Here is a 27570-nt window from a genome sequence, read left to right as displayed (position 1 = left end):
ATATAGAGCCCAACACAATTAATAATCCAGGCAAGGATGAAAGCCAGGACAGGCTGACTTGTTGCCCAGTGACGGTGATCACACTAGGCTGAGTCTAGGCTTCCATGTCAGCTTTCTTGGGCACCGACATCTATCATTGCCTTTTATCCCAAGATTTGTGTCCCTTCCACAATCAATACAGTGACAGTCTGCTACTTCCAGGTTCCTTTAGTCCACGTGGGACTATGGCTGATTTACCTAGCGGATTAATTCTTCCCTGGATCCAAGAAAACATCAGTGACAGAAAGAAAAGACAGCTGCTATTGCACACCAGAAACGAGCCAAGCATGGAGATACTACCTGAACTTGCAAGGAACCCCTCGGCTACAGCCTGCTTGCAAAGGGACTCATTATCCATAAAACTAAACTTCATAAAATGCAGCTAAAGGAGCTCTGGGCTTTCCCTACAAAAATACATGGGATTCCTGGGGTGTCTGTGATCCCAAGTAAAGACCAGCAGCTGTCTACAGCTGCTCCCTGCATAAGCCATGCCTTAAGAAGGTCACGCACGGACTATTTGGAACGAGTTGGTGTGCTAGAAGGAGGCCTTATGCTAAACAACTCCGAAGAGCTGGAAGCGGATTTATAGGAGCACTAACCCCAAGTGCTGCAAATGCAAGACAGTGCCTCGTGGCCTTGGTAGCTTTGATCCATCTTTGGTTCTGGGGTTTATTTTTTTTTAGTTTCTTGGCTTTACTGAGAGTAAAAGGCTATCCTGAGGAAAACCAAGTAGCAAAAAGCCTCACCAGAGCCGAAATCCACTAGAAATGAATCAAATGCAAAGCTGACAAAAATAAAGCAAAACAGTATTAGTTCAGGAAGGCTTCACAGAAACAAGAGACAGTGCTGCAGTGGAAGTAAATTTTAAAGCAGAGGTGCACAACGTAGTACAGAGTCAGCAACAGGAGCACTGAGCATAAAGTAATGAGGTAAAAACTCAAGGTTTGGTGTGGAAAGCTTCATCTTACTAATGGCACCTAGAGCTGGAAAAGATGTAATTATGAACTGCAGAGCAAGGAAAAGAATCAGGATTTGTTACACTCACAGGTTACTGCAAGAACAAATTCTGTATAGACAAAATAATTATAAGAATACATTTGAAAGAAACATTTTCCATTACCTACAAAGAGAGATATGTTTGGAGCGATATCTAATGCCAAATACATTTCTGTGCTTGATGCATCAGCAGTGTTCTGGCGGGTGCCCTTAGAAAAATAAAGTGCATGTTTGTGGGCATTCAACACTCTCTTTGAGAGACACTTTCCTCAGCCTGTCATTTGGGTTGAGTTCAGCACCAGAGGTGTTTCACTGGAAAATACAACATATTTTTGTTGGTGTATCCAGGAGGGTTCCAAAGTCTACAGAGCTGATGCTTACATCTGGGGAAAATCTGCAGAAAAGGCATGACAGAAAGCTCCAACTCACTTTGGAAAGAGCTGGAGCCGCTAAGCTAAAGCTGAATTCCACATCCTGGAAATAGAGGAAAGATATCAGGCAGAAAAGAGTTTGGCAAGATGTACCCGGCTGCCACAACAGCCGAGGAGATTCAAGGATTTCCTGGAATGACGATGTGCAAACAAAGCTGCCCTACTTCAGCTGCTCAAATTAGCAACCTGAGAGCGCTACTGTAGAAAAGGCTGTCCCAGGGAACAAAGGATGCTGATCTCAACAGAATACACCTGGGAACTGAAGCAGCAAGGCTTCAGTCCTTCGACGCTGTGATATACATCCAGAGAGGATGTTGTCACAGTCTCCGTCACCAGCACAGCCAAAATCAAGACCTGTGCCCTGCACACCTTGGTGTTCATATAACTAGAACGCTCAGAAGGGATGGAGAACTTGGCCACAGTTGGTGGTTACGTGTTGAAAAGCAGAAGCCCCTCCTTGAGGAAAACAGGCGTTATCTGTGATCAGCCACAAACCATGAACGCGACCGGGATCCGCGAACGCGACCATCACTGCTGCCAAAAAGATGCTGACAAGGCACTGCTTGAGAACACAGCTCTGTTTTGGCTACGAACACCTGATTTGCAAAGCAAATAAAAACGTCTGGTGGTTGCAGAGACACTCTACGCTCCCTTGTTTATTGCCCTGGTGATGCCAACAACAGCTTTGCACATTGTGTTAGCGGCACTGCTGCCACACCCTGTGCTCAGAGACCTGCTGATGGAGGAGATGGATTGGTATCTCCTCCTGCTCCCAGCAGGAGCCCACAGCAACACCCCATAGCAACACCCTGCCCCAGCTCACCCCCGGAGAACCTGCCCACCCAGCACCCACATTACCAGAAACAAGCCACATTCAGGGATCTCCTGCTCTAGAAAATTTGTCCAAATAAACTGGATAAGCCTCACAGCCCAAATATTTACAACACAAACCTCTCTGTATATATTCCTGGAAAAAACACAGATTGCTATTGTAGAAGACGAGATGTCACAGGTGGGCACTGGATCTCAATAGGATCTTTTGGTTTGGTGATAGGATTTTCTTTAAAACCACTAGGATGACAGAGAGAAATGCTTTACACTAGCTGAAATAAACAATCACGTGGAAGTAGTAGCTCAGGATTGTCACATATGGCAAAACCAGTCAACCAGGAGGACAAAAATCAGTGGTCTAAAAAACTTTTCACCAGAACAATGCAGGTATATTTTCATTAAGAAAATAGTGGGTGATCTGTATTACTAAATCTCTTTCCAAATACAGCTCGCTAGAAGATATGGCAGGTAACAAGATTGAGCTGATTTTTGCTAAATATGGCACCTGAAGTAATGGGTTTAGCCATCTGTAGTAAAGTCAGGATCTGGAGTTTCCTTTCAGACTTGCTCCTATTATATCACCAGTGCAATGGGTTGGTGTAAAATGCCAAAACAGTGAAGGACCTTCTAAAAAAAGCTACAGAGTCAGACTCTCATTTAAATGTTTATATTTTGTTACTACTATTGTTATGCTTGGCAAGCGAAGGAGAATGTGAGCAGGGACACCTTTCAGAGGCACTTTTAAGAAGCAGTTGGACATGGCTGCGGTGCTGCCCAGACGCTGATGTTACAACAACACAGAATGAAGCCCTGAACAAAACAGGTCTCTAAAAATCGTGGCTCAAAGTCATTACTGAACAGCTCAGCTCCTTATTTTGCTGGAGCCTCTTAGAGTCAGAGGCTAGAAAACATCACCCCTGGCAACAAGCTGGTAGGAAGAGAAATTTTGGAGGATTCAGCCCAATGCCGAGGTGTGTGTGCTGGCCGGTGTGACACAAAAGCATGCCCACACAGCTCCCACATCTCTGCCAGGGAAACCCCAGATGGAACGACAAGCACGTGTCCTGTGAAGAATGACAAGTCTGTCACGTGAGGGATAGAGCCAACCTACAGGCACACACTCTGCATTTGAAAAAAGCACGTGGAAGTCCAAAGCTCTCCAAAGAGGTCTGAAAGTCTACTTGGATCTAGCAACCACCTGGCCAGAAGTCCCAAAACACAGGGAGGGAGAGCAGAGCTGAAGTCTCCTTTCCTCCTCGACACACCCATGCCAGGAAATCTGCAGAGACCCTGCTGTCCAGGGAGGTAATTACGGTGATGGATCTGTGGCCTCCCAAATATTTCGTTGATAAGGACTCAAGGAGACTGAAGTTGCAAGAAAGGTTTTATTTCAACAGATCAGCGTGTTTGATCTGCTCTGCAGGGCATGGTGAAGTTTTTAGAGCAGACTGAAGGTTTCTAATCTGCAATCTTGAGTCCTGGTTTTATTAATGTGTGATAACTCCAAGCTAATCATGCTTAATCTTAGCATAGTAATTTTCAAAAAAAGACAAGTAACACTGCTTATGGATTAATGACCAAAACTGAACTGGTGACAAGTAAAACTCATGAATTAATTAATATCAGTATCCTACAAATAGGTGTGACACAAGGAAGAAAGGGTGGTCCAAGCCTCAAAGAGACAGAAGGCCCATAAAGACAGGGTACATAGAGCAAAAGAATAACACATTATTTAGGAATAATATTCCATAATATTTAGGCCTAATAGGAAGCATAGCATGCCAGCAACTGAAACAGTAAAGATTTTCATGACAGGCACAGAAAACAACACACCATAGGAAGCGACTAAAGGGCAAGAAGTAAAGGTTGTTTGCATGTGAAACTTTGTTCCTGTCAAGTGCAAGGGGCAGATCTTAAATGAGAAACAGGATATAAGATGAGGACAGGCCAAGAAGGACTGCAGAAGTACAGACAAGTATTTGATGTGATAGAGAAGAAAAAGCCAAATGAGAGGAAGTTTCTGAACGGATCTGATTTGGGCAAAAGTCAGTGTTCATCAAGGCCAAGAGAAAAGGATGTTGCATTAATTGAGACATGAGATAACAACTTGGACAAGAGTTTTAGCTGTGAGGAAGAAAAGGTTGAATACTTATGGCTGAAAACACTTAGTACAGGAACAGGAAAACAAGAAGATGTTTATTGGCCAGAAAGAGAAGGAAAATCTCTGTCCACCACCTGAACTGTATCAGCTGAGACAAGTCCTCCCGGGAGACTTCCCTTCCCCTCCCACATTGCACAGCTTCCTCCTTCAACTCTGCTTCCCTTCCCAGCTTTCTGTTATCATTTGGATGTCTATCTTTTCTTCTGCAAAGGACTTGACCAAGGAAAACAGAAGGCTTGTAAATCCGCCTGCCTGACTGTGGCTTTTTGATGTCTGGAGCACACAGACACACTGCTGAAATTTATGGTTTCCAAGGAGGACTGAAAAAGGGAGAAATTTATGTTAGGAAAATGTGACCGTCATCTTCGTTTATCTCCCAGTTTTGTAATGGAAAACAGGCACTTTACAAACACATACACACACAAAGCCCAGCATGAAACGGTTTATGAACTCAAGCACATTAACCAAGAACCATTCCATAAAGACTGGTAATAATAACATTAATAACGCAATAAATCACACACCATCTGTAACATCACATCACCATCCACCTAGCAGGGGAGAAAGCACCCCGTCGAGAAGCAAGGCAGCAGCATCTCTTTCCTCTTCCATCCTTCATTCTGTCTGTATCAATCAAAAGACTTTGGATCCTTGAGACCAGCAGACTGACCACAAACACCCCGCGGTCCTTACAGAAGCTGTTGTACGTTACACAGGCAGCAAATAAAATGTCAAGCTACACCAGATTTACTGAGGACGCTTCATAGCTGCTCCAGGGTGACAGCTTCGGGAAAGCCCATCCCAAACACATGGATTACCTGAAAAGGTTACACTGGAGCAGGCAGATAACTAGAGCAACTCAAGCAATTAGCTGGAAGGAGTTAAGCCATTAAAACAGAACTGCTCAAATTTGTATATTAAAGAATACAGACAAATTTGCATTCCCGCTAAATGAGTGTGCTCTTCAGTCCTTGGCAGCTCGTTTGGACTTTTGAATTTACAGCAGGAAACAATACAGATTATGCTTCAGACAACCACAGTTTATTTCTTGAGACTATTTGCAAGGAAACCTGAAACTTGCAATAAGATAAAATTTGATCTGGTATCAAATAATCTGAGCTCAAAGCTACCTCAACTTCTGAAGTTTACACCAAGCCATTTCAAAGTATTTAAACCATTTTGCAAGCGTTTAGACAGGAAGCTTTTCTATACTCACCCTGGAGGAAGTGGTGGCATTACTGATATATGTCCTGCACTACATTAAGTGTGGCTGTGGAGTTATTTATGTGCTTTTCCTGACTTCTTTTGACACAGGAGTTGATTGCAGTGCTGTATGATTACGTCTGCATCTCTGAATCTTTCTTTCTCAGCTGGAAAGTCTCAAGTTCCAAGCTGGGATTCCCTCTCCACCCCCTTCTCATGTACTTAACCCTCCTTCTGCTGGAAGTGTCTAGTAAACACCCACAAAACCCTCTTAGGTACAAAAGACTGCGGAGAAGCAGGAAGTGGGAAGGCAGCATTTTAAGAAAAAAAAAAAAGTATATTCTTAGATGCTCCCTCCTTAGTAACTTCGTACTATAAGAAAGATCTTTTTAATTATGATATTTTTAACTATGGACCCTTAGAAACCAACTGGTCTCAAAAGACTAGGGATTTCAAGTCTTTTTTTTTTTTTTTTTTTTTTTAAATTGTTTCTGTCTTGAATTCTTTTTCTTATGATCTTTATCAACCCACCCCTCCTCCCTCGGTTCCCAGACCACCTACAGACAGAAGCATTGTTCAATAGTAAGACTTTTGCTGTCGGCTACAAACAAGCATCTGTGCACAAGAACCTACCACTTTTCTGTTCACTGGTCACAACCCAGTAAAATGCACTTTTAGCCCAACTCAACCCTTACAGGGAGCTGCAAAGCAGACGAGAAGGCGCATTCCCCCCTCCATGGACAGTCGTGCGGGATGAAACAGCTGCCAATGTTACCTGATTTCTGAGCCAAAGGCTTCCTATGTGACAGTCCTGTCACAGCCAGGCACGCTTGACACTGCCCATTCTCCATCATCTTTCTCAGATCTGTGCAGCCCAACAGAAGAGACTAGAAAAAGCAGAGCTCAGCTCAGACTGCTCCCAAGCTTTGAGCAAACCTGGCAGGCGCAGATGAGCATGGCCATTCTAGTAATAACTTGCAGGCTACAGCTTCCATGTACTCATCAGAACCAGCATCTCTGATGCATCCCAGACTCTCCTGCCATCGTGTTATTTCTCTGGACAAAGTAAAGGACACAGAGAATGGAAACTAAGGAGCTGTACACCTTGCCTGGGATGAGATGTGGGCCGTTGGTGACTTCGACCTACGGTCACTTTGGGCTGCACAAGTGTGGGGGGAGCTATAGCTATGAACCACTCCAGAATTTCCCCAGCAGTAACTGGGAAGATACCTGCCTTGTGTCTCTGACACATAAAAACTCTGGTATGCCACTATTAAGATAAAGAAGACCAATTACCCTAGATAGAATAAATATTAACTTATGCAACATGAAGCCTCCTTCTCATACTTCCTCCCAACATCTAAGCAAGTGATAGACAAATGCTCTCTACATTTGGTATTTCCACCTGGGTATCTGCTTTCAGTGCTGCTTCCATGTGCTAATGGGATTTCAAATACCTAAAGTGGAGGAATATCCTCTAGTGGCAGAAGACACTCCTGGGCCAACCTGTTTCACCAGGGGATCTCACTTGTATCTGCTGGGGCTACCCAGGGTAGTGCAGGTGTGCAGGCAGGAATTACACTACAGACACCACTGAGCTGCTGTTTCTCTACCCCCAGTGCAGTCAGTTGTTTGTCAGTTTGACATGAGGTTGCTCTTGGGCTTTTTTCAACATGTTGACAAACTTTATTCGGGAATTTTTTTCTACTGGCAGCTGAAGCCTTTTTAGTAAAGCCAGAACAAGGGTAACAAACTAGTGATGGGGTCAGTATTTCCGGGTGCTTTAGGGCCAATCTCACTTTCACATAGCTGCAATCTGGAAGTAGGAAAAGTGCTCGAGATATAAAACAGAAACTCTTTTTGAGATTTTCAGTTGATTAAAGTTGAAACCATACAGAGTAGGACTGGAAAAGACCCATAAACTACAGAAACAAGCACTCAAGACCTACACCAGAACATTGCAAATAAACAGAGAAAAAGAGAACTTTCTCATCAGAGAAGAATGAGCTTTCAAGCAGGCCAGTGATGGCCCTGAAAAAACTTGTTTCAAGGTAGAAATCGATACTTTCTTGAATTACAGACTGCATGACAACAAAAACACCAAGCTCTGCTGCTGTCACGAAGGTTTGGTCTGCTCAGTCCCTTGGCACTGCACAAAGACTGAAGGAGGACCTGCTCACCATTTGCTGACTGTTTGTGGTGCCCCATCAGTACCACAGGAATCTCAAGGCTCGGGGTCCTGCTGCTTACCTGAAAGGCTCAAAAAGAATTTCTGATGTCACAGGAGACTGCCACCACAGGAAACCAGGACATAAGCAAAGCCCTTAATCTTTTATACCTGTACATTTTAATTTTATGGCTTTGAATTTAGGATATTTCATACATTATTGGGTTGTGCTTTACGGCATGTGCTGTGCAGGGAAAGAATAGAGGCAAAATCCTCTGAAAGAGTCCAGGGAACAGATTTAATGACTGTGGGCTTTACTGCGTGGATGTATTGTTGTGAGACTGGTGCTGCTGCAGACCGTGGGAACCATGGGCATATCCCCCGGGACAACCCCTGCACCCTTATCACAGAGTGCCAGGCTGCCGTAGATCAAGGCACACTCCTGTTACCGTCACAAATTGTGGGGCTGCATTTGGTGATAGTCTTGCCAGTGACAGCCAGTCAAGAGCAGAAGGTACCTAAAGACAAGGAATCCACCTCTCTCGACAGTTTGTTCAGTTATTAATCTTACTTCACACACATTGTCAAACACTCTGCTTTGTTTCCCACCTGAATTTGACTGGATTATGGTTCTTGCAATTCCCTCCCTGTCCAAACTGAAGAGCTCTTCACTAGCCAGTGTTTTCTTCCCAAGAGCAATCAAGGGCTTTTAAATCTTACCCTCTATTTGCCCAAATCTACACACTGATTAAAGCTGCAAAGATTTAGAGGGACTCGGAGCCAAAAGCCTGCAGCCACAAGGGAGCTCAAATCCAAGCACACGCTTCTGTCAGGCTCATTTCTGTATGGCACAGAGAGCTCCATACCGTGAATCCCATCAGTGAAATGACACAGGGGAAAAAACAAAATAAAAGCAAAATCACAAACAACCTTCCTCAAAATGTTCAGTCACTTACTGCCTATGAAGCTTTATCAGTCCTAAGTGTGTTGCATTTGCTCAAAGAAAGGAATCAGCGTGGAAAACTATGTCAATCCGTGCAAAGACATTCACAGAGGTCAAAGTTTCTTATGGGAACATTCCTATAAAAATCGATTTTCTGGCAGAAAAGATTAATACCTTCCACCTTTTACAAAAAGTAAAACAAAAGGGAAAAAGTATTTTCACTAACACTAAGGTGCAATCAGCCTTTTGCCACACAAGAAAATTTCCATGAAAATGTAGGAAAACGTCAGAGGTGGAAGCGTGGGGATATACTATTTTTTTAAAATTCTGAGAACACGCCAGAGAAGTTCCTAGTTTCATTATAATGGTCAATTTAACAAAACTAAAAGGAATTTCAGGCAGAACCCAAACCAGATGTAAGCCCTCCAAGACGCTTACAAACTGTTTAAAAACATAGTAAGGTATAAACAATTTTTTTTTAAAAAAAAAATCAAAGTAAAAACCCAAATCTCTACCCTCCACCTTGCCCCTGCCTACCTCCAAAGCTGCTGTTCCTTGGATAAAAGTAGGGTATTTTTGTCAAATAGTGACGAATACAATAGGTATTATCAAAAAATGAAGAACTTCCCACTGTGAAACACCTCCCTGGGCTGCACATTTAAGTGCAGAAAGAAGTGAAAGGCAACCAGAATGAAAAGGGAGGAAGGGATTCAAAACAAATCAACAAACTGTTTCTCATCTTTTCCTTGATTCCTCCCTCCTCTTTTATGAACATTTTGCCTTTTTTATTTTTCCTCTGGTTTTGCTGAAGAGAGCAGGGAGCCCATTAGAGCAGGGGGATTAAGAGAGTTGAAGGAGGATTGAGCAATAAAATTGCTGTTAAATAAGAGCAATTATGCAAGGCAGATGGCCCCAACGAGAGAGCACAGCACTTCACACATGCCGGGACGGGCAGCAGAACGCAGCCCCACTCTGCTTTACAAAGAGCACATCACTTGTGTCTGATTAAATCATACCAACTAGTGATTACAGAGAAGGGCTGCCCTAGGAGGGTTATGACACCGGGGAGATGGAAACAGGCATTCTGGGGAGGAAAGGCATCAAATGACAAGTTTAGCTGCTATTTAACCTAGACTGGAAGTCAGCAGAATTCTCAGTGCAATTCACAGTACCAGCTACTTGTGCATTCACCTGGGTGCTTGCAAAAGAAGGTTCAATTTTGCTACAAGGTGGGAACAGCAGGGGAAAATCTGGTTACTAAACTGAAAATGTTACTAATTAATGGCAGACACTTAATTTCCAACTGTGGCAATTTTTGTAACTCTTAAATAAACCAAGTAACAGAGCTTCTTCCCTGTGCACAAGGTAATGTCTAACTTCTTTGGTTTGGTGGTTTTTTTGGTTGGTTTTTTTTTTTTTTTTTTCTCTCTGTTAAATGCAATTCAGAATCCAGCAGACCAAGGGTTTCTGATTTATATATTTTAAATTAGAGGTGGCCAGCCAAGCCCCTCTGGTAAGACCAAAGCAGTAAAATCATAAGATTAAAAATAAATGATACAGAAATGGGAGAGTAAAAAAATGTATCAAAAGGAAGGGAGAAGAGGGGAAAGGTGACTTCTAGGACCAAAGTAGGAGGAGGTGAGACAACCTCATGCAAACTCGAGCAACAAGACAGCCATATATAAATACAATACATATATACACACACACACACACACACACATCCACACACCCATCAAGTAGGCTGAAGTGCACTTTTCAGCTAGTCAAATGGTGCTGGCCAGCTCCCAAATTTTTTTTTGCTCTACTCAGAAAGCCAATGGTAAATTTAATATATAGTTCATCAATTAAAAATTGAATTATTTTAAATATACATACGGGAGATTTGTTTTCCCTGTGATAATAACAAAAGAGTGAAGTCCCTTTGATTTCATGTACTTGCTCCAATTCTCAGATCCTGATATGATGCTTTCAACAGCCTGGCAAGCAAACCCCAGTGCATCCTGAAAACAAAAATCCCAAAGATTCCTTAAGGAAAACAGGGAATAAGTCTGGAAAACAGGGATATTTGTTATTTTCAAGTTAAATACCATAAATGTCCAGATTGTGGCACAGTGAGGGACAATGAACAATCTGTCCTTACAGCTGGCATCACTGCGTAGCAGGGAGACATGTCAGGCTAAACTCAGCTTTCTATCCAGGCTTTGAGTGATCTGTTTCACAACCAGATTAACCTTCCTTTAGCTAGTATGAAAAATCTGCAATAAAATATTTACTGGAAGATAATGTAACATATAATTTTATGCTCAACCCAAGCTGATGGACAGAAATGAAACTGAATAGTTTACTTAAACATTCAAAACCACAGACTAACCTGAGGGACTGGAAGAAGTACAGAACTTTCTGCAGCCTCCTGGTTAATTAAAAATATGCATAATGATTAATAAAAAACCTTAAAATATAATTTATTGCCCAAAATATAAAATTTTCTTAAATATCATTAAAAGACAATTTTTCCTTTGCAAAATGTAAATTTAGAGATTGAATAGGAAACAAACATGAGAAACCTTTCAAAAGTAGAACTCACATAAGTTTAAAAAAAAGGCAAAAAAGTCAGACAAGGAGACATTTGCACTTGAATTAAACTTTGCATGTGAAGTTATAGATGAGGAAAAATAGGTTTTCATCCAGTTCCATCCAATTTATCATGCTAAAGAACAAGACTTGATTAAAAAAGTCCCCTGGCACCTCTTGAAAGAGGAGGAATGTTAACCCCTTGCCCTGGCCAAACTGCACGTGGGTAGTTGCGTCCCACGTACCTCAGCTCTAACTTCAGCTCTGCACGACTCCTCCTGCCTCCACTTGCTGCACGGTTAGTTACTGCTGTTTTCGTGGAGTATAAAACCTACCTCTAAATATGTCAAACCTTGTTTAGCAAAGAAATCAAGTATGTCTGTTTGTACCAGCACATAAAAAAAAGCAATCTCAGTTTACCCCAAACATCACTCTAACTGAATGACTTTCTTATTCCCAGCTTCATTCAAGGAAATGAGGTTTGACTGCTGAGTACTCATCTAAATCAGCAGAGCTTATAGAAGTGCTCTGGGATTGCAGCAAATGAAAGGAACATTCTTATTTCTGATAATGGGAAACAGTTTTTGTTGAATTATAGTTACAGCTCTAAATTTTCAGTACTTAGGTAATTAGGAATTCAGAAGGAATACTGATTGCCAACAGAAGTTTGTGCAGAGTGAGACTCTAGAGTGATTTTGGTTGGTTTTTTTTTTTTTTTTTCAGATGTTGGTTTCCTTACTGTATTTTCCAACATGAAACTCCATAGCAGTTCTGTGAAGTGGATAATAAAGCACAGGGCCACCAGAGCATACCTGTATGCATGCCAGGATCTCCGTGACGCAGACAAGCACTAGAGCAACATTTTGGCTGGCATTCCTTGCTTTATAGGCAAACTGTCAATACTGAAATGCCTAAAAATGCAGCTAATGAAGGCATTCTAGTTTTCAGTCACAGAAGGGTGCTCATTTTTATAGTTTTGTTTTGCAAGACAAAATATGTAAAACTAACAAGGAACAAAAGAAAGAAGAAAACCAGAAAAGAAATAACCCACTTCCTTCACTTTTTTTAGACCAATTTCTAGTTGTACAATCCATCAAACCATAGCATTTTGATTAGTTTTTACATCAGGACCACAAAATCCTTAAGAATTCCTGAGATGGATGCTCTTTCAGGTGGGATTCAAGATTAAATGATCTGAAAGGTCATTGATAATGGTACCGTACTGCCTGTGCAGCCATAATGACACGTCAAGAATTTTAGTACATCAAGATAAACGGGGAGGTCCTGGCTATAGTGAACTTCATATCAAAAACAACCAATGGGGCCAAGCTGGGTAACCAGAGGCTCTCCTCTCCCAAAGCCTGCACGCCTAAACATTATTACACAAAATGAAATCAAACCCATGAAAACAGTATTCTGCAGGTCACAAGGTGAATTACAAATAAAATATGCAGCTGATCCTAGTCTAACCTTACAAGAAACGCCCCTCTGAAGATTCTTGGTCACACGTTCTCAGTCTCTGCCTCTTGGACAAAAGCAGCATGCGGAGAAAAAACCGAGGATGTTAGAAGGTTTGCTGAGGGAAAAGAACCTTATTATTAAAAAGGCAGAGGCTGGGAATAACAGGAGACATAATGAGAACCGATTTCTAGCTGACCTTCTGAAAACGGTCAAAGAATCTTCAAGGGCAGAACTACATCCATGGTGAAACACCAACCTACCTGAACACAGCCAGGCAAAACCCTCAGTACCTCTGCAAGACTTTCATTCCTTGAGTTCTTATAATACTTTAAGATTTCTTACTGTTATGTTGATATGTTATTGTTACGATAACCTCTGTATGGACACACTCTTCACACAGAACCTCACAGACTCTTCACAGTCAGAAGCATTTCCTAGATGGAAATTCACTCCTGAATTACTTTTCTAAGGAATGACTTATTTGTACATGACACACCCTGTGATGTCCAGAAAACACATAAAACATTCTTGAAGAGAAGACATTTCCTCCCTGGACAGGGACATAAATCTTCCAAGGACATAAAATCTACAGAAAGGGGACAGGGATTACTCAGAGGAATACCTGGCTCAATGTCAAAGTCTCTTTTCTTTGAAGCATAAACATATGTGACACAGCTTAGACTAATGTAAACATTGACACAACACTGAGAAAACTTCACATCTTGAGGAACACAAGGTCTTAACATGTGAATGCAGTGGAGGATCTTACTAAGCTGCTCTCCTTACCTATTTCAATTGATTTGCACACTCTCCATTCCACACTGGTGAAGTGGATTTCATTCTCTCGAAATCTAGCGAATGCTACTTCACTGCTTGGTACACCTTTACAATCACTTTTAGCAGAAGAGACTTGAGCATGCAGCAGTCTCGTGGCTAAAGGAAACCTCTCCTGAACTCAATTTCATCTTGTACCTGAGCTGAAAAATGCAAAGAGAACAGAATTCTTAATTGCACCATAAAACAAAGACAAAATACCCTACAGTTCAAATGCATGTGTGTTCCCCTCAAAAGCAGAAGATGCCCAGGACACAGAAGGAAACTTTCTGAAGACGACAAGAAAGCTGCTGTGGCCAACATGAATAGAGCAAGAGAGTGGTATGTGGTAGCACGCAGCAGCTTTGCCATCCCAGCTTTCTCACTGTCATTTCCAAGTGATAAATTATTATTAAACAGCCATGCTAAAATGTACAGGCCTTGCTATATTTTTAGGCTTCTATTTGGATGCCAAGCTCTTCAAACATCACCCAGTCTGAGAAACACTATTAAAAAAAGAAACTGAAGAGTAGCCAAATTCTTGGCCTGTTGCAAACATTGTATTCAATAAGCTGTGGTTCAGTTTGCATTGTACTTGTGCGTCAAGAAATATCCTAAAGAGAAGTAGGAATTTACATAAAGTGTAATACTTACCAGGGACAAAATTCCCAGAAATAGGGTGTGCTTAACCCTTCCTTTCATAAAATAGAAAAAAGTTATTCTGAATTCAACCATGTAGAAGTTGTGGCTATGCCCCATACATTAATACATTAAATGCATTATGAGCCATATATTGACAATAACCACACAGCAAGCCAGATGAAAAACAAATACAAAGCAACACCTCCCCCAATAAACTATATTTTCCTAAAAAGGGCACCATTAAGATAATCAGGTTATAGCAAACGTGTATCATTTTCACTCAAGCTTAGTAAATATGAAAACGTAGCTTTCTTGAAATCGGTACCAAATTTCCCATAAGTTTCAGTGGAGAGAGGATTTCACCTTGCTGTTCAGGTTGGATAACAAGACAGGAATCGGACTTTTGCAGCCCAGCTTTTTATGGATGAGTCCCAAACTGAGGTATTGCCACAAATGGCTGGACAAAGGAGGTAGGAAGAACTAATAAGGGAGAGAGCTCAGAAGAACTGTTCACATTTTAGAAAAAATTATTTCATAAATTCATCGTATAAAGTAGGATTTGCAGACTCAAAAGCTTAACTCTCACATTTTTCTTGCACTGGAAATTTAGATAATAACATGATCTAAGATTCATATCTTCCTTATAGACTTAATCTTACTTCTCAGTGTGACAGCAGAGCTTGCCAGATAGCATCTGTCTTCAAATACTCCAGAACTACACTCTTACAGCACAGTCCAGTCAAACCGTGTTCATTCCTAAAGCAGAGAGCAACTTAGAGCTGCGCTATTCATAAATACACATTTATTTTTCATTAGAAATGCATAATTACAGCATTTAAAAGCATTTTCCCCTAGAAAAGTAGTTAAGCAACAGTACAAACAAAATTGTTAGTCTTCTGCAAATACAGTTTTCATTACACTGAACAGAAAACACCAGCAAAAGGCTAATACTTGCAGTTATGGGATTTTTCTTTTTTTAAATATTTTCCATTTTTGTTATAAACACCATAGCAAATAAAAAAAGCTGTTTAAACAGTGAAAAATATTTGAGCTCTTGATCTTCTATACGTGGTAAAGCAAGTATTGCAAAGCAGCAATACACCTCCTAAGGTATCTGCAGACATTCAAATGGCGTATTTCACAGAAGAAATGAACAGGATGAAACATTAATTTAGTCTCATGGTTTTGATTCATTAGATTTCGTTCCCTCTTTCTGAATGATTTTTTTTTCCCTCTTTAAGTGTACCTAAGGGCAGGTCGTTTATTTTTTCTGAAGGCCAGATCCTCAACTGATGTAGTGATGTAGCTCCAATTTAAGTAAGTGGGTCTGATTTATTCCAGGTGAGGACAAGCAGATCATCAGAACTCTGCTATGTGCAGGAGATGTTCGAGGTGTGACCATTAGTCTAACAGGCATTTCCACTCTCCTGTTGTTGCACGAAGACTACAGCACTTAACTTCTGACTGTGGTTCACTGACATCCCGGTTGACCCAGTCTCCTGCAATTCTTTTATTGAATTTGGATTGCTCCGTGTTCTATCTGCATTTCTGGCTGGATTGCTGACTGAAGGGTGTCGGTGCCCTGCGAAAGGAAACATGGAATCAGTAAACCAATACAGAAGTGCTTTCCATTGGTGTAGCCAAGGGAATGTGGATGTATTATTCTAACATGAAGTTTTTGTATATACCAGTGCAAAATCTGTACGGGTATCAGATCTATGGGAGTGCTGAAATGGGAATACATTTACGAAGGCACCAAAAATAACATAAAGAGTTCACATGAAGACTAAGCAGACTAACGCCCTTCAGGCTGGAAAGAGAAGGCTAAAATAATGAAATCATGGTAAGGATCTAAAAAATCACAAATGGCATGAAGAGAGCACACAGAAACAATTATTCCCCCTCTCTTCCCAAAAAAGAACCAGCTCTAAAAAGAAACAAAACAAACCCCGTGTCTGGCACAACACGTGCTGAAGCTGTGGAAGCACCGGTCCCAGCATGCTGCGTGTACCGACAGCTCAGGGTACGGAGCTGAACAGCCTTATGGAAGGAAAAGCCCACCAAGGGTGATCATGGAAGAGACAGTAGGAAGTCCCGGAGTGACAGAACTAGTGTAGGTAAGGAGGATGAAATTACCTGTTTGCCCTGTGCTTGGAATTTCCCCAGCTGGTGCAGGATACGGTCTAAAACTGCTGACTTTACCCAGTGTAGCCTTTCTCTATTTTGTGTAAAATTAGAATAGTGCTACTATAGTGAACATCTTTCTCAAATGAAATTCTTCCTACAGGCCTGATTCTACTCACTTTCCAAGCAAAAACAGTCCTCTGTGAAAGAATCTGAAGTAAACACAACTAACTTAAGCTTTCAAAGGAAGCCCCCTTAAAAACTGAAGTACTGCCTACCAGCAGTTTGACAACGCTGTGAAAGGGTAATCCCATAGCAAACTGTCTTTTTAGCCAAGTTAGTTGGAGTAAAGAAAACTAGACTATGAAACAAACTCCATCTTTAGAGCTATAAGATGAATAGCGTTTAAGAACAGCTGTATTGGCTTGGATAAAGTCCATCACACCCAATAAGCCTTCCCCTGATAGCAGCCAGTATCACAAACATAGATAAACTGCAAGAAAACGGCAAGCATTTAATGATGTTTTCCTGCACACTCCCACAGATTCCAGAGATCTGCCCTTGATGGATTTTCCCTCCATAAATACATCTAATTGATGCTTTATGTAACACCCCAGATAGGGAATTATTTCTGTGGCAGTCCTTCTGTTATGAAAAACCCTGACTTGAATCTCTGCTTTATGCTCTCAGCCTCACATCTGCAAGATGATCCACAAAGACTCAAGGGTGGAAACTCAACTAGACTTCCCATCCTTTAGGTTTTACTATACAGTCGCAACTTATTTATTCAAATGAAAATACCACAAGTTCAAAATTATAAAACATTGCTCCTAAATTAAGGTTTTGTTGTCAAATTATTTCTCTTCATTTCTGTGCCTTGTTGCCAGTACTTGCACCCAGCTACAAGATTTTTTTCTTGTTGAACTTTATCAGTAATTTGGAGTTTACTTAAATGTTCAATAAATTAGTGCCAAAGTGGTGAATAATTCTATCAGATTGCTAAATTTGATAGCAGGTAAGTTTTCAAGTGACCATCAAAGTTTTCCTTCCCATTCGAGGAAAACTGTATTGAAGTAATATAATTAGCAAATAATAGCGACAACGGCAATGCTGAATATTTATTCAACGTTCGGACCAGAAGTAGAAGACTGTCCAAAGGGATCAGAAGAACACTTTAGATTTGGATTTTTAGATTTGGAATTTTAGATTAGAAGCACACTTTTGATCTGAATTTTTTTTTTTCCAAATCTAACAAATTTACCACCGGCATATGAATTTGAGCATAGAATTAATCCGAACACACATTGTCATCATCACATTCTGTATTTCTAAATTTTGCAAGCTGCTGTAAGAATGCTATCGAGACATGAAAACAAGCCAACTAAACCTAAATCCCCCAAATGCACCCCCAATACCTCCCTCCACACATGCATTTGCAACCTTATGCCAGCAAAACACTGTTAATACAGTAATAGTTTGTGTTTACACATGTGGTTTACGGTCACTACAAAACTGTCAGAATCCAAACTATTAATACTTCTGGCTACAGCTGTTTGCAAATACAAAATCTCACATGGATACACTGAAAACACTAAGTTGAAGTGCACACTGCTGTCTGCTCCAGCTGAAGTCAGAGAAGGGATTCATTTCGAATAGCCTCACTCCTACCTTCAGCTTTGCATGTGCAATTGCTTCCAAAGGCATGGCTCTCAAGAAAAAAGGTCAGAAATCTGGTATCTTGTTTTCAGACATTAAATAGACTCATACTTGTGGTGTTTCAAACATGGAATTTGTGTAGGGCATAGCATCCAGCCCAGGTGGATAATAAACTCCACTTTCGTAAGCTCTGATTGATAAATAGATACAGAATCACTGAGAACATCTCACCACCTTGACAAACAACCATATGAAAACAGATGAAAGTGTCACTACAGACTCACTGAGAGGGTTTTCTCTTGAGATAAGACTTTTTTCTTCAGATAGATCTTTCTAAAATGATGCAGGACTACTCCATAATTTTAGCCAAAAAAAAGGCTACTGAACTATCCATATAACTCAGAGTAATACAAATACCAAGTTGGTTTCTCCAATTCATTAACAGATCCTTAGTTTTTAGTTTGTGTAAACTGAGGAAATATTTATGGCAAACTTATTTTTAGTCTTGTCTGTTTTTCCTTTCATACTCTTCTTATTTCACATTCCTTTTCTGCTTCTCTTCAGCTTTGTATAAATCTCTGTGGTTAACCACAATATTAAAACCTAACACGGTGCAAAGTGTCCCTGAAGAGGAAAGTAACTCCTCTGGTAGCTGCCAGTCATGCAGGAGATGGATACCGATGTTTATAACCGAACTCCGGAACCTCCTGCCCGTCAGAGGTGCTAGCTGAGAAGGGAGGACAGCCACGAAGAACAGACCCAGGAGAAAGTCTGTGGGAGGTAAATTTGAGAATTTCCCAGGCCTGGAGTGAGGGCAGCAGCACAAGAAGCACCTCTCACAACCTGATGCCTATATGCTTTATTAATTGCGTGGGACCACCAGTACTTGAGGATTCACAAGAAGTAAGGCACGATCCCTGTAGCAACGTTGTTATTGTCCAGCGTATTATTGTAAGTGACTATGAATAAAATATTGAATTTAGTACAGACACAAATCTAGCAAAGAGGGAAAAAAAGGGCTCATCTACACAGGAAGATCAGTGTGCAGAAAACTAGAACGTAATCTTACAGCACAGCACACTCACATGCCAGGCAGTCCGGTCCTTTTTGGCAGGGAGTGTCATTTTTCTGAAAAGCACTTTGTAGCACCCAGGTGAGGAGCCAGCGTGGACGGGAGCAACTAAGAGAGTTCAGAGCTCCAGCCTCCCTACCAGCACCGGCCAGCACTGACAGCACTTTGGCAACATGCAATGCAGATCCACCTTCTGCCCGAGGGCCTCTTTGCCACCAGGGTAATTAAGGTGCTCTGACTTCACATATGGGACTGATTTGCAGATCACCTTGCTCACGGAAGAAGCACTAAGCACTTGAGTTTTGTTCACACAAAGTTTGGACAAGATTCCCTTCATTTCTTAGGGAATTTTTTTTTCCCCCCTCAAGACACTCACTATCCAAAATGCTTGTACAGGTCAGAATTCTCTACAAAACTGGGTATGTATCAGACAAAATTCCACTCTAATATTGGCTGCTGAGGATACCATTATAGTTTGGCTAGCAAGCAACAGCTTATTTTTCACAGCCACTTGGCATTCTCTAGAAAAGCAGCCCACTACAGTTGGGTTCATGGAAGAATGCATAACCATCTTCAGAAAACCTTCTATCAAATGTTTTCGGTCAACAGTCTTGTGTTGTTGTCACCAGTCACAGCTTCAAGCTGATGAGAAACTTTTTCTAGACTAAGGTACATAGCTGTTCAAACTGCTTTAAAAAGAGGGGGAAAAAAAAAAGATAATTCCTCCACCGTAGCTGAGAGGATCAAGTGTTCACTTACAATTGCTAACATTGTGACTCCTGTGGGAAATCCAGGCTGTTGATCAAAATAACTGGAAAACTGCTGTCAGAAAGGGAATAACATTTTTAAAAGAAACCTCAGTCTGAAAAATACTTTTTGGATAGATTCCAAGCAAGCTTTTTCCCCTGTCCTTTAACATGGCACTCAGCCTTCAAGGACACAGAAAAACAATGATGACCAAAATAACTACTCTCTAGAGGCACTGAGCAAGAACATAGAAGTGGGAATAGTCAAAGACCATTTATACCTTTAACAAAATGGTGTTTCTTATTATAGATGTTTTGGGGTTTTTTTTACAGTTTGGAAACAAATTCATAAACTCATTGGGACTGCAGTATTTGTGGATGGATATATAGTTCATCTGACAGATGTTCCAATCAAGTTAAGTACACTCAAATGGCAAAAAGATACATATACATACTTGATTAGTCGCAGAGTGATCTGTCACTGGTGTCAGCTGCACATACTGGACTTGGATATCACTCCCTTGGAGCGGGGATCCGTCAACACCCCCCGACGCAGGCTCAGCAGAAGCAACAGCTATCAGCTGAGCACCCTGCAACACCTGCGGGGAAAGCAACGGAGAGCACAGCTTGTAAACAACCCCGGTCAGAAATGCATTACCCACCATCTAACTGAAAACAGATGCCAAACCAAAGACCGTTAAAAAGAAACACAAGAGAACTGGTCTATCGGTAACAGTTGCTTTCAATCATGTGGGTTTCCGAGAGGACATGGTACGCATATGGAACGATTCCCAAACTAGATGGTCACTACATTTTGCCTTATGAGATTCATAATTCTGTTAATGATTATGGCAAAGGCTAAGCGGGACAGAGTGTGCAGGTTACACCAAGAGGGTGATAATGTCAGTCACGCACAACAGTATCACTGAGTAATGCTTTTACTGTTACATAAACAGACACAGATCCACGTTACTCCTTCTCACAGCCAAAGGCATTCAACTTTTGACAATTTATTACAGTAATGTTTATATCCCTATTGTATATGAAGGTATAGATTTAAGAATTACTACTGTTCACCAGTCAAATGCAGATAAGTCCCCTATAGGCTTCAAAAACCAGAGAACACTTGATCCATCTAAAAGTTCTTGCTTAACTATGCTGTGGTGATTAGACTAATTTTAATTTACTTCTTGAAACACCAATCAGAATAAATACATGTATGTAAATGATGACAAGTCCCCAATCTCATTGTTTAAATTCAGCTAAAATATACATATTCAATTTTAATTTCTATACACCGCAAATGATGTATTTTTAAACTATGGTATCTGAGCTGCAGCGAACAAAAGACATATTTCAAATGAAGGAAAGAGCACAAAGAACAAAAATAACATTCTTAACAAAGTATGATTTCTCAGCTGATCTGCAGGTGGGTGGCCATGAAGGAGTGGGTAGACCAGAATTTCTCTAGGGAGTGTGGGAGGCAAAAGAGGTGACTTCCATAAATGACCTTCAGGGGTGTTGTCAGGATTTTATAGGGATCTTGGGTGTTCTGAGATACAGTCAGCATCACACTGTAAAAGGATGCTACATGTTGTTTTTACAGGAGTAAGCAAAATTATCTCATCCTACAGTATTTGTTTTGGAACTATACGATACACTGTCGTAACCACATCACAGTCTGTCCTACTGATTACCTGCAGGTCTTAAATGTATATTTGCTCATTTATTTCTGAACCACAAACTTCAGAACGACTGTGAGAGACTGAACAAGCCCATCATTCTGGTATACAAACTGTTTTACAACAAAGAAGCCTAAAACTCGGAACACTACCAGCTCCCCTGGTCTATTGTATGTTCTCAACTGAACACCTTCCATCGCACTTCAAAAGTTATAGCACACCCTTTTACAGCACACACTGTGGAGAAGACCAAATAATTCTGTTATATGTTATCTTATACCAAACCTATTAGATTCCTAGTGATAATCTACCTTTACCATCCTGCCTACAATAAAAAAACCCAGCAATACTTGCATAAAATACTTTGTGCTGTCAAATTACACTTCCCTATTGGTTCCATGCAGATGGCTACGTGCTTTTCCTATTGTGTCTTCCTGCTGGATAAACTATTTCTAATTAAGCTTTCATTCACAAAGAAATGGAAAGCATTTTTATAGGATGTAATGATGAAGCCGAGCTAGTTTTCAGAGGTAAAATGGACAACATGCCAGCATCAGCAGCAGATGACAAACCCAGGTATTTATGAAGTTCTGCTGACAAGGTCATAGATTGATTGCTGCTGCTCCATTCCCCCCAACTAGCCAGATTAAAACGAACTCAGTTAAGCTTAAACGTGTTCCAATCTCAATTCCAGATGATACAGTGATAGCTACATACAGCGTGTCTGGTTTCCAGTTGTACAGTATGAAAAAAATCAGATGGATAAATTGGAGACATAAGACATCAAACATAAAAATCGCAATTAGTACAGGGTCTCCTTCTTCATCATGTCCTGTTTGTGCAGACCCCAAGGACTCCCTGTTCAATAATGGAAGGTGAGTGGCCAAGCAAGGCAGATTCATTTTCACTAGTGTTATGCCAAACTTTTTGGGTTTTGCAAACCAGGTGATTGGCTCTAAACCAAACATACTGGTATGGTTATTCTCTACCAGTTGTCGCCTTTGTATTTTTCCCTATAGCGAGAAAACACGTTAGGATGCTTGAAAGTCAAGAAAAGGCTGTTTTTCAAAACTAAGAACCATTTTACTTCTTTAGGCTTCTCTTTATCCATTTGTTCATCATGCAGTGTCTACTTAATACCTGTCTAAAATCATTTTGAAAAAAATTTTAAAAATCCATCTGGACTTTGAAAACTAAAAGAACAACAACTAATGCTGAAAGAGACTTCTTAATATTTTCCACTTAATACTTGCTAACATTAATAGCTGTCTTAGATTTCATTAAATACTGCCTAGTTTGTTATTGTGGCATAACTGGCTATATAATCAGTCACTAAACAAATGAGAACAAAAGCAAGAACAGGGAAAAGATCCCAGTCTTAAATTAAACCATCTGACTGAACTTTATATGAAGTAATAAGCAACAAGCTCTTCTTAATATCCGAGGAGTTTATATACAGCACTGAAAAAAATTACTGTTTTGCAGCTTCTATTGCACAGCTTCTGAAATTAAGATACAAATGGATGAGAACAGAAGGGGAGAACTGCCATCTTTACACACCACCACCCCCCCCCCCCCCCCCCATTTTTTTTTTGGAAAGGGATTTGGAAATAAAGCTGTTTCTGTAGTCTCAATGGCATAGTACCTTGTGTTTAATCTGTTGAGCCAAAGAGAGAATCAACCCAATCTCAGGCTCAGCCTGAAACATTTGATCCCACTTTGTATGTCTGAACACCTGTGTCAAATGTGACACGATGATGACCTGCAGCTTACTAAAGATATCACCTAACTAATCACACTGTATTCATAAGATAACACAATTTATCATGAATCTCAGGCATATCCAGATAGGAAAATCCAACTGAACTGACATTAAAAACAGCAATAAATTACATTTTCTCTAGGCATTACTGGAGATTATGATAAATTTATTATAGTTCTGTCTTAGTTTAAAAATATGCTAAAAGTTTGTTATGCTGAAGAACTATGACTGATGTCACCCTTTCTACTTCTCACAAACAGCAGTACTGATAAATATTTTGGTCAGAAAAAGCCCAACTCGAGTGGCAAGTTTGATTACAGTCCTTGGACTCTCCTTGCATTTGCAAAACTTTTTTCTTCCACAGTATGCACAGTGCCTTATAAATACAGATATCCCCATTTCCTTTAGCATAGGGGAGAAAGGTCCCATGGGAAGAAATTATCGCAGAATACATGTTGACAGACAGACAGACACAAACAAACATAACAAAGGACAGAGTCCATAGAGCAGATTTAAGTGGATTGAACAGACTCTCTAATCAGTATGACCACGCTTCCTCAGATAAAAACAGGATTTAGCTTCAGCCCTGTAAGTTCAATTGGCCTCACCTAATAGTTTTGTTCTGTTTGCATCACAAGTTTTATACGAAACTATAGCAAGGCTGCAAAAATTAAAGACATAAAGGGATCAACAACTTTACATAACATGGGATTCATGGAGCAGTTGGGTAGCGGAGCCTTTCACAAATGGAGCAGGTGCAAATACATGGCTTTTCTTTGGCTGCTCACTTGACTTCCAAACCAACACTTTGTAATTCTTACCTGCCCTTGACCTTAAAATAGAGGAATTGTACCAAAAAAATAAACAATCTGCCCTGAAAATGAACTACTCTCCCCAATTCCACTGGGCTTCTCTAACATCCTGCCTTACTGGTCCAAAACAGGTAACAGAATATGGTTAAGCTGAAAAATAATAAACTTCACTTCTAATAAAACGGATTAATTCATGCTCTTAACACACACATACAGAACAAAAAGCCTGAAGTCACCCTTCCCTTTAACTTAGGCACGAAAGCACAGAGTATCTGACACGGAGTGTCACTCAAGCTAACTCAGGCCAGCGAGAGTTCAAGTCAAGGCTGAAAAAGCCTAAAAAAGAGTGCCTTAAAATTAACAAGCAGACCAAAAAATGCCTTTTTTTTTTTTTAAATAATTCAGTGGAGTATTTAGAAAAAGTACATTTGGTCATCTAGTACTGCTTGCTGTCAGCGGTAAAAAGTTGTCTTGACAGTGACAAGATCTTTAGCTCCCACGGAGCCGGAGCCCACTCTTTACATTGCACAATTTCCACTGCAAGCATAAGCAACTGCACAGCTGGAACAGAACAGCTCGCTAAATTCTTCTGTTCCTTCAGCTTGCAATTACAACCACGGATACATGCCTTTCCCCAAATAGAAAACCTAGTGAAAAATGTTTATTAAGAAAAGTCAGAATACTTTAGGAAATATCTGTAAGATATTTGAGAATATCTTTGAGATGGATCTCTTTGAGAACACTTCAAAGCTACCAATGCTCCCGAGCACATTTTGTGACCTGGCTCGATCTTTATAAGCCTTCATGTCCCAAACCTTGTTGCCTCAAAGGTTACCACATTGCATGGTGATCCTGGTGAAGACAACTTGCCTAAATTAAAAAGCAAGCATGAAAGAGCCCCTTCTCTCACTACTCCCATGACTTTTCAGAATAAGAAAGTGTTCCCTAACACCCTCAGACAGAGATATAAATGCATTTCTATTAGTTTGAATTTTAAATGATCTTGGAAATACCAGAAGGAAAAGTACTTTGTTCGGATGTTTAAAATGAAGCGTGAACTCTTGGCATTGGTCGTGAATACAGAACCACAGTTTATTTGACCAAACATTTATTTTCTTTAAAGCTCTATAAGCTTTCAGTGAGAGATACAAGACCTAACAGATTTGATAAAATGAGTGAAGGGACAGACAGCTCCCTCCTACCCACCCAGAGCACACGGTGCCCATACGCACATTCTCCATCCCTCCCTACAGCAACGTTAACACAAACCCAGGCTTCCTCATCAGAAGGGCATCAGAAGCACAGACCCTTGCAGTGGTATCCCACTGACCCCAATCTTTGCCTCTTTGTTTGGGCTTTTTTTTTTTTTTCCTTCCCTCTTCACCTTTTTTCCTCTATCATTCTCTCTTCAAAGTCTTGATGATCTAGGCCACACAAGCTTTTGAGCCTGAAAGTCCTGCATTTCTATTTTTCATGCCTTTTTCAGTGAGATGCTTGCCATATAAAACATAATAATAGAATTAGTATTAATAATGAAAACCAGCTACTTTCTCTGGTCCCTTCCATTCCAGTTAAAGACCATTTTAGCCCATAACTAAGAGTTCCCATATAACATTCAACTGCCAGGGCAGGAAATAAAATTTTTTTAAAAAGATTAAAAAGTAATAGGTTTTCCTTCAGTTTCTTTCCAAAATTATTCAAGCATAGTTTCCAACCATGGTTCAATTCATATCATGTCCTCTGCTGATTTTACTTATCACCGAGAATTATTCTTCTAGCTGCCCATAACAGAACTTTTCTCTAGACCCCAACCTTCAAAAACAGGTCACTGTTTTGGGATAGCTGAAGTTTGTTTACCAAAAAAGCCCATTCCTCAGTCTGGTCCTTGCCAGATTGAGCCTTCTAAAACACATTCTTGCTACTGTTGTTGTGAGCTTTTTTATTAATCTAGGCAAGCACGTATGTTTGCCTACCTATAAAAAGCTGAAAAACAAGACACATTGGGATTTTGGTGTCTTTTTTCCATCATTTCTTCCCATTTCTACTGCAGGAATGCAATAAAAGATGATGTTTCTTTAAAAAAAAAGAGGTTTTAAATCACTGAAAGACTGCTTGTTTATAGAAGGTTCACATTTGAAAATGTGAAATGTGAAAACACAGCCAGCAAGTAACGATTTCAGCAAATATTGCACAAAAGAAATGAGTTGTGCATAGGAAAAAGGAAAGATCTCAGTGATATGCTCTAGCTAAAACACTGATAGAAAGGACGGTTTGGGCCCAAAAGTGTAAGGACAGTTATGGGTTTAGATGATTCCTAGGAAACAAAAACTTAAGAAAATACCTGGTCCTACACTGTCATTCATCACTGATGGCAAAACTACATGAATACATTCAAATAGCAAACACAGCTCCTTCAAATGATAAGAAGTTCTGCTGACAAACATGTTCACTTAAATAAAATAATTCCCTCTAGCTGATTCTTTTCAGTCTTAAAAATTTTCTTCATGGAACCTTAAGACTAAAAACATCCACTGTCTTCAGTGCCAATGAAACATTTATTTAGTGGATTTACAGGCTTATAGATGAGTTTACCTGGGGCAACTAGACTCTATATTTAGGTGCAAAACTCAAAATTTCTTTGTATCAGAAATTAATGAGGTCCTTGAAAACATCAGAGACTTAGACTAATCAAGGTCTCCATCACTTTGGCATTTACTAATGAATTCACTCTGTCCCAGCTGAAATCAGGACAACAGGCAAAGCAGAATGCCAAAAGAATGGAGCTGTATGAAAAAAACCCAAGATTTTCTTCCACAAGATTGTCTTTTGTAGTTCTTAATTTCACTTGATGAAGCAGAGCAAGACCCAACACTAGGAAACAAGGCCAGTACGGAGGATACTAAAGCATAAAGGAAAATCAGGAACATGATCTACTTCACACTCCCTCTTTAAGCCACCAGTTCAATTTAACCAAGGTCAAACGTATTGAAAACCTCATGTCTGATGGTGGCTGATACAAAGTTATTTTGGTGATTTTACAGTCCAGTTGCAATAAAATTCAAGTATTAATGTGACAAAAAGGAGTGGCAGCGAAGGACAGACTGACCTGTTCTCTTCATGCTAAGATTAAGCAGCATTATTTGAAAACCACTGTAACCCTTGTGCTGTATTAATCTATCCCATATGTATATGAAGTAAGAATGCATACAGCCTGATGATGTGTTATCTTTCCAAAGAAATAAATTCACATTCAACCTGTAATTCTTCAGAACAAATCCACAGCTGAAAATACGGACCAAGGATCACTACAGACTGCTGCATACTTTCTACGCTGTATTTAAAATTAAGCAATAAGTACTTTGATAGAATTACCAGACAGTTTTAAGGACTAAGTCTTGTCTTCCAAACTTTTCAAAATATTAACAGCAATAAAAGACTGGAAGTTCCTTTTCCAA

At 40.3% G+C, this 27570-nt stretch overlaps 2 protein-coding genes across 8 annotated transcripts in view; both read right to left on the bottom strand.

Moving 5' to 3' along the window:
• Positions 1–14931, bottom strand: part of ZNF469 (zinc finger protein 469) — a 263229-nt gene extending 248298 nt beyond the window's left edge. Inside the window, exons 1-2 of the mRNA XM_074881997.1 lie at positions 14625–14931; positions 13593–13783 (exon numbers count right to left, since the gene is read on the bottom strand). The gene's annotated coding sequence lies outside the window, so the exon portion shown is untranslated. The remainder of the gene's footprint in view (positions 1–13592; positions 13784–14624) is intronic.
• Positions 14932–15048: 117 nt separating this feature from the next.
• The window catches only part of BANP (BTG3 associated nuclear protein), a 169153-nt gene continuing 156631 nt past the window's right edge, over positions 15049–27570 (bottom strand). For all 7 annotated transcript variants that reach the window (XM_074882010.1, XM_074882009.1, XM_074882011.1 and 4 more), the window contains 2 exons: positions 20315–20458; positions 15049–15843 (listed from right to left, as the gene is read on the bottom strand). In XM_074882010.1, coding sequence (XP_074738111.1) covers positions 15772–15843; positions 20315–20458 — 216 coding nt within the window. In that variant the 3' untranslated portion in view covers positions 15049–15771. The remainder of the gene's footprint in view (positions 15844–20314; positions 20459–27570) is intronic.

The sequence above is a fragment of the Strix uralensis genome, chromosome 12, assembly GCF_047716275.1.
Source record: "Strix uralensis isolate ZFMK-TIS-50842 chromosome 12, bStrUra1, whole genome shotgun sequence".
In the NCBI taxonomy this organism is placed as follows: domain Eukaryota; kingdom Metazoa; phylum Chordata; class Aves; order Strigiformes; family Strigidae; genus Strix; species Strix uralensis.
The sequence above is the reverse complement of the archived record's forward strand: the minus strand, read 5'-3'. Positions and strand labels throughout refer to the sequence as shown.